Below are 8,528 nucleotides of genomic sequence, written 5' to 3' on the forward strand. Positions count from 1 at the left end.
CCCTAGGCAAGGGGCTTATAGAGAGAGAGAGAGAGAGAGAGAGAGAGAGAGAGAGAGAGAGAGAGAGAGAGAGAGAGAGAGAGCGAGAGAGAGAGAGAGAGAGAGAGAGAGAGAGAGAGAGAGAGAGAGAGCGAGAGAGAGAGAGAGAGAGAGAGAGAGAGAGAGAGAGGAATGTCCAAATACACACAAGGAAATGATCCAATATGAAAATGGAGGATGTGAGAAATCCTAGCTTGAATAAGAGGAGGACTATTGATGAAATATATAAAAGACTTTTTCTTGTTAATTTTTTGACCTAAGGCTGCAAGATAAATATCCAAATCCTATCTAAAATTCATTTCTTCTCTAATTTTGGCAACTCCTAATGAGGTAGTATCATCTACAAACTACAATTGAAAGTGCATAGGTAATTTGTTATCCTAGCTTCTTCCATGAACAAGCCCTTGACTCTCATGGGATTTCAAAAGTCTACTTGAACCTTTATCCATAATAATGAAAAAATAAAGGGAGAGAGGATCCCCTTTCCACAGGCCTCTTGAGGCAATAAACAAATCAAAAGGCACACTATTAATTAAATCAAAAGGCACACTATTAATTAAGGCACACTATTAATTAAAGCAAAATAAGAGACAAACATAACACCTCTCATCACCCAATTAACCCATTTCATGCCAAAACCAAAGACTAATTGCACTTTTTGGATAAAAGACCATTTAACATGATCATACGCTTTGGCCATGTCCAATTTTATGAGCATAGCTTTTTCCTTATAAGTCTCCATGGAATGAATGGCCTCTAAAGCTATGACCACCCCATCCAAATTTTGACTACCTACTAGAAAGCCTCCCTATTCTCTAGAAATAACCATGCTAAGGCATGATTTAAGCCTCTCCAAAATTAACTTATAGGCAACATTGCAAAGCACTATTGACTCGAACAGGTCTAGCGAGTTAGCCCCATCTCGTTTTGGAATGAGAACAAGAAACAATTTTGTGAACTTAATAATTTGCCTCATAGTTCAAAATCTATGTGAGTATTGACCTAATTTGTAGGTTTTTGTAGTAGATGATTAAGCTCGCCTATGACTTGTGAATTGGATCTTCTACATTTAACTCAAAATTAATTAGTATCTATTGAGTCTCTATTGAAGCTTTTTCTTCAACTTAGCAACTTCGACATGAGAACTTGGATTATTGAGCAACTGGATAACTTTATGATGGTTAGTTAAAGGGTATAAATTTATGAACATTACATGTACCATGAGGGTTTCAATGACCTCAATGACCATTATTTGAGCTTGGTGGTGGAGGATCTGCTTCTTGACTTTTCCTTGTGTTAGTAAGGGGGGGATGCCCTTCAACCTTGCTAAGGGGCTACAACCCCTAAACCCCCCTTTGGTTTAAAAATAAATAAATAAATAAAAAGGTGTTATGGGCTAGATTATATTAAAAAGAAATGTGTTTCCTCCCCTTTTGGTTCGATTTCATAATAAAAGAACATTTTTCTCCCAATATTATGACTATTTCAATATTTATTAATTTATTAATTTTTAATATTTTTCTTAATTAAACCCAAAGTAATTAAATTCATTTTTTTTTTGATCTATTCAACTCTAATATAATAGAACTACACTTGAAATGGATTATGTTATCTAAATTCACTTTTTATACTTCTCATGCTTTATTTTAGTTTATTTTGTCCTTTTATGAAATTTAATTTATTTGCCATAGTTTTTCCTCAAGTCAATCAAATTCTTGGGTTACAAATTTTAAATCAAGATTTGAGTTTTTGAACTATCATTTTTTTGCTCCGTAATTTTTGAACTATCATTTTATTACTTGATATTTTTTTCTTTTTTTTCTTGGTTAATATTTTCATAAAAGACAAATGCCATAGTTTTTCCTCAAGTCAATCAAATTCTTAGGTTACAAATTTTAAATCAAGCTTTGAGTTTTTGAACTATCATTTTTTTGCTCCGTAATTTTTGAACTATCATTTTATTACTTGATATTTTTTTCTTTTTTTTCTTGGTTAATATTTTCATAAAAGACAACTCCCTTTATGTTAAGATTAAAGACAAGTTACATAATCCGTGGATGTAGAACAGATTTCCTTCAACATATTCTATGAGCCTTTTCAGCTATCATGGGGGATTTTACTACTTGATTTATTGGTTTAATATCTTCCATATTAATAATGCTTATAGATTTTGAAACATTAAGTTTGGTGGCTATCCATATTTTTTTAAATTCTTATTAAAGCTTCATGTTAATGTTACATTTGTTAATGTGTTTAGACTAATTGAAAGTTAGATGTTTCACTTTGTCGTTTATTACATTTTTATAGGAAATCCAACTAAAACTCACCTTTACTTTTCAACTACCTTTAGCAACAATAGTGCAACATCTATGCAATATTTATAAGAGACCTAAAGATATTTGTAAATCATCTATGCAATATGTATAAGAGACCTAAAGATATTTGTTAAAGATTTACAAACATTTTCTAGAAGTTTCAAGACATTTTCTTTTTATGAATTTGGTTGTCCAATTTTACTAGAGAACAAAAACATCCCATCCCATGAATAGTCAGCTAAAGTACAATATAACTTTAAATAACAAAACACATTAACAACTTTTTACAAATTGTTATATATATTTACACACCTTACAATGTAAAAACCGTTACTTACATATTTTACAACATAAATTGTGATAAATTCTTTTTCACTTTATGTCAAGTAACCAATGATGCTTTTCAATATGTCTTCCCACATATATCCCAAATCTGTATAACTATTCTTCAACCTTATGTAAGAGTCCAAACTGACCTTTTCCATGATCTTTAGAGACGTACACATAATTTATAGATTATTAAATAATTAAATTTCAATAATCTAATAAACTTTTAAGGTGAATATCATAACATGGATACTTGTGAACTTTGTGGATCCCCTTAGCTTGGGGTTAATTAATATATGAAATCCCAAATTCAATATGCAAAGCTTCCTCAGGTTAATCTCATATAATATAATATGATGTTACAAAAATTTTTCCAAGGAAAAAGACTGGGTAGCATGATCTTAGATTCAAAGTTGATCTTGAAAGTTTAACATTTTCTAAAGCGTTGTATGCTGGGTGTCCTGTGTTTTCAATGGCATCTGGGTGGCAATCTCTGTTTCTCATTGAGTAGCAGTTGGCAGGCTTGGTGTGCTTTATCAGATTCATGTGAAGGATAAGAGAAGAAACCTGCAACTACCAAAGAAAAGCAAGGCCAAACTCCAAAAAGGGTACACCTGAACTAAAATTCTCGTGGGAATTGTTATTTCTGAAACTTGAACCTTGAATTATTTCCAGGCAAATTTGATGTCTGCAGCTGTTCTAACTTCTAAGGTTCCTGCACAAGTTTGGCTTAAATTCAGCAGCCCTAAGATGACTGATTACAAAGGTATTGCAGTTTGGCTTAAATTCAGCAGCCCTAAGATGACTGATTACAAAGGTATTGCAGCTTAAATTCAGCAGCCCTAAGATGACTGATTATAAAGGTATTGTAAAAAGCCAAGAAGTTCACACTTTAGGAGAGCTGTTTTGGTAAGCAAAAGCTGATTGTCATATTTCAATCGTAATCTTGCAGCAATCAACAAATCCTTAAATTCGAGTCCTTCAATATTTTTCTCATGCCCATCTTAGCACTATTGGAAATAATGCACATTTGAATCAATGATGGACTGGTCATAAAGAGGTCAGTAGTTCAGTTGGTAGAATGCTCCAGCAGTAAATGGGAGGTTCTAGGTCAAGTCTTAAATAGTCTATATAAATTGTAGCTCAACATGTGGTATCAAAGTCAGGTTAGGAGACCTAAGCACCTACAATGTAGCTTAAGAGGGGTATTGGAAATAAGTCACACTCAAACTTATGATGCACTGGTCACAAAGGGAACAGTAGTTCGATATATAAAGCATTCCAGCAACAAACGAAAGATCCCAGTTTTGAGTTCTAACTGATCGATATGAGCTATAACTTCACAAACATGGTAGCACCTACATAACCCGGGTTAAAATCCCCCGTCCCCGTATTGGGGACGTTTCGGGGACTTGGGGACGGCTAGTGGACGTCCCCCTGCCGTCCCCAAAATTGCAAAATTTGTGGGAAACGTCCCGGAAACTTGGGTACGGCAGTGACTCTCAAAGGGGACGTCCCCCCGTCCCCTAACCGTCCCGGGGATGGCCAGCCATCCCCCTTTTCCCAGCACATTTAAAAAACAAAAAAAGACTCAAATGCTCAAAAAAACATTTTTTTATTTTATTATAGGTCTATAAAATTGGATTTTCATTAATATGATGGGTAAACATTTCTGAATCACTTCCAAAAGCACCTAGAAATAATGAGCAGCAGCCTGGCAATAAATTTCACAAACACTTAGAACGCGGTAGTGCGTAAGAAAGTGGTTGTAGGTCTGCAATATTGGACTTTTCACAATTATGAAAGGTAAACAGGTCTGAATCATAGCCAAAAGCACTCAGAAATATGAATAACAACTTGGTATAGAATTTCACAAACATCCAAAACTTTGTAGTGGATAAAGAAGCGGTTGTAGGTCATAATAGAAATGGAAGACTATCAAAATATCCTTCAACCAGAAATAAACAATGAACTACATGCAAACAAGTGTTGGCATATTGACAATGTATTTTCAATTATGAATGCATATTGAGTATTGACAATGAATTCTGAACACAAATGTGGTATGTTAAGGTTCTATAATGTACATATACTTGCTTTATCCATGTTTTCATATGGATATAATGCATATATACATGCTTTATCTATTTTTCATATAAACATTTAAAATTTCACTATATATTTTAAATTTTTCCTATATTTTATATAGCCGTCCCCTTTGCCGTCCCCCCTGCTGTCCCCAAAATTGGCAAAAAAATTTACCGTCCCGGAAACTCATCCCGCCGTCCCCTGCCGTCCCTGTCCACAAAACTCGGGGTAACATAGGGTAGCACCTTATTTTACAAATCTAGTTATATCATCGTCAAAGTTAGTTGCTGAGAATTGCAAAAAAGTAAAAGTAATCTTTATAAATAAGAAACAGCATATCTGGAGAACTGCATGATTTAAAATTCCCTTACCATTCCCAAGTTATTTCAGACACTTAAATAGACAATGAAGTATCAGATAATTGTGAAGTCAAAAATCATCAAATAGGTCGTCATTTGTGGTTACTTGGATAGAGGCTCTAGTAATAGAGTTAAAATTAACTAAAATCTATGAACTAATGCATGTGATTTGCAATAAAACAGGAATACACTGGAAGGAGTAAGAGTTTGTGACAGATTTACAAGTGTGTACACAATTTGAAAAGATATAATACAGCAAATAGGAATTACAGAGACATTTCCTTTCAGTTTCAGTAGAAATTAGACATGAAATCTTACCACACAACTCTTAGCATATGGATATGTTACTACGAGTACATCATATATATCTTGTAAATTAAGACACACCATAGTTCATGGCCATGCCGTAGAGATGGCCTGACCTACAAGGCATGGCACCAAAACAATATCAATGGCAGTACAACAGGGAGGACGCAAATTAGCAAATCATTTGGAAAGAAAGTAAAGAAGAAAGGAAGAAAGATTCTTTTATAGTTCACGATATTGGACAGTTTGTATATGGATCTACAGATAGTTTTTAGCAATATGGGACTGCAGATCTACAGATAGCTTTTAGCAATATGGGACTACCTCATACTTCTTATAAGAGGCATCTAAATATGCTACAAAGAAACGTACATACCTTACCTTCTGTGAGATTTGAACGTGTGACCTAACTCTGCTACAAATGAGGTGTATATATCTACTAGGGTTTATGATGATGATAACAAGGGTGCAGTTGATAATATGAGAATAGTGTCTGCAAGAAAGCTAGGACAAGCAGAGTACATGCTCCCACCACTGATGCAGCTCGCCATGGGTTTGAAAAATGTTCCTGTAGAAACTCACCCAGTAAAACTCCATATCTGCTTCTGTAATAAGCATTTACATCCTTGATAGTTTGGTCAATGGGCTCATATGCACTCCTCCATATTGATCTGCGAATGCCATTCCACAGATTGCTTATTTCTTTATCACTTCCCAAGTCGCTGGTGATGATTCCATACCTTTTCAGCACTGCAACATCACTAGGAGTGTCAATGAGTCTGTCCATCAGATCTGCGTAGCAAGTAAACACTCTGGTTTTCCACATCATGAATGCTTCCACTGCCACCATGTTTCTCAAGAAAACATCTGTTCTGTAATCCATTTCTATACAGGGGAGGAACAGAGTAGAACTGGCTCGGTCAAACCTTATTTTTTCAGATGCCCATGTAAAAGGAGCAAATTTTACTCCTCTCCTGTGTAATTCTGCGGCCGAAGGCAGATTTTTGTCAGGCTTGACACGTGATTTTGGAGACTGAGACAAAAATTCTCTAAATCTTGATGTTATCTGGCGAAGAAAGTGAAAACTTTTGAACCTCGCCACGGTTCTGTTCGGACCATCTTCAACAGAAACACTAACCTGACCAGCATTTTCATTTGGGATTACAAAATTGTAAAGGCATTCCAGTATATGCCTTTCATCAAGTGAAATATTGCTGTGTGCTCGTGTAAGGGAATGATATGATTCTTTAACGGGTATGAAAGGGGAGAACTTCTTACAGGCACTTGAAATTGCCATTTTAAGTCTGTCCATTGCTTGATCTTCTGAGCCAGTTTCCCATGCCAGAACTTTTTTCAAAATGAAGAGTGGGACTTGGTTCTCCAGCTTAAAAATATCAGCTTGAAACGGGAAGAACAATGGGCTCTTTCTTTCTGGGTGAAAAACTGCATCCACGCATTGGAGGTAAGGGTTTGCCTCTTGATACCGTGGGCTCTTACATAGGTTATAGCAGCCAAGAAACTCCAGAATAAAGACAGCATCTCGAGCCATCGTCCACCCTAATACCTCATTGTTACATTTAATAGGATCATTGTAGCTGTTTCTTATCTCCTGCGCCATGTTAATGATCTCTTTAACCAAAACCTCAAAAGGCCCCTTCTTTGCACTTTTCTCAACTTGGATAGTAAGCCGAGATTTATATCTTTCAGCCTCATACAGCTCAAGTTTAAGGTGATGGTAAGGTCCTAGAGAAGCTACCTGAGGCACGTAAGCTTCTTGCCTTTCGATACGCAAGGACTCTGGTACAGTGAAAATGTATCGATGCACATGAGATGCTATCTTCTGTTCTTCTCCATGATTTTGTATGTTTTTTATTTGCTCCAGCCATTGATCAGCCCCTACTTTAGGAGTGGACATCTTTTCTAGTTTTCAAACTACTGAATCAGGAAACTGGGAGAGGAGCCAGCACCTTATCAAGATCTTCAGAGATTTTTACAGTACCCTACCTTGTGGATGCTAATGTAATTAAACAAAGAATTGTTATTTCAGACAAGGCTATGAAACAATCTTTACCTTTGAATTGAGCAGGGAATTTTGCATTCCATTAGAACCACTTACAGAGAGTGGTAGTTGTTGAATTGTCAACAACAACAAAGCAAAAATCTCATTTTATCTTATCATCTACAATTTCTTCAAGAGAAAAATCTTTTTCTCAGTTTGATGATGACTATTATGTACTATATATATGACAAATCAATTTGTAATAGGCAGATGTGTAAAGATTGTAATTTTCTTCTTGAGTATTGATACTTCCCTCTCTTGATACTTTGCTCTCTGTATGTTTCTCTGACATATTGTCAGATTTTAGCACATAAATCTAAGTTTTGTTGAATGTTATTGTTTTTGAAAAAAAAAAAAAAATCACAACTAATTTGTGCTTATCTTGTTAGGTCACATTTTCTCAAGTGTGAGCCTGGCCAATGCTATGTTGATGTGATTCGACATCTTGCAGTCCATGCAAAAAGTGATTTTGGTTGTTTTATCTTGATAGACTTTAATGCCTGGCCAAACATACACACAAATATTACATAAAGATAAATTATAAGAAATTTTAATCAACTGATTAGATTTAACATAGCAAAATATTTCATGTGTTAGGAGAGAGGACTCAATGGTCACCCACCTTAACTTTGTGCATCCTAAACTCTTAAAAAACACATTTGATTTTGACAATTTTTTTAGATTACTTTATATGTGACTCAAGAGCTCAAAGCTATTGGTTCAACTTTTGGGTAGTTATAACGATTATGGGATAAGTTATATGCACAAAAGTCCAAGAGTAGTCATTATGAGGTATGAATCAATACCCATGCATAGACACCCTAGTAATGTGCACTACAACCACCAAAATAGTTGCACAACCCCTCCAATTAATATTATTAATTATGCGTTCTGATACGCATGTGCGCGCACACGCACACGCTTAAGGACAAAAAAGAAGTATCGTCTCATATAATTAAATCAATGTAAGACATTAAAGGTTTATGTTGTCTTGTTTTTTGGTTCTAAACATCATGTTAAGGAATTGTGATAGTA

At 35.1% G+C, this 8,528-nt stretch overlaps 1 protein-coding gene across 2 annotated transcripts; it reads right to left on the bottom strand.

Moving 5' to 3' along the window:
- Window positions 1–5,357: 5,357 nt before the first annotated feature.
- On the bottom strand, window positions 5,358–7,803 carry LOC131048999 (putative UPF0481 protein At3g02645). Of its 2 annotated transcripts, none has more exons than XM_057982995.2 (2): window positions 5,816–7,803; window positions 5,358–5,550 (listed from the first exon to the last, which is right to left on the bottom strand). In XM_057982995.2, exon 1 carries the CDS (start codon window positions 7,347–7,349, stop codon window positions 5,874–5,876), a length of 1,476 nt encoding a protein of 491 aa, XP_057838978.2. In that variant the 5' UTR covers window positions 7,350–7,803; the 3' UTR covers window positions 5,358–5,550; window positions 5,816–5,873. The 2 variants fall into 2 exon arrangements, with proteins under 2 accessions (XP_057838978.2, XP_057838977.2); XM_057982994.2 differs by having other exon boundaries at window positions 5,811–7,803.
- Between the last annotated feature and the right edge of the window lie 725 nt (window positions 7,804–8,528).

This window comes from Cryptomeria japonica, chromosome 4 (assembly GCF_030272615.1).
Source record: "Cryptomeria japonica chromosome 4, Sugi_1.0, whole genome shotgun sequence".
Lineage (NCBI taxonomy): Eukaryota > Viridiplantae > Streptophyta > Pinopsida > Cupressales > Cupressaceae > Cryptomeria > Cryptomeria japonica.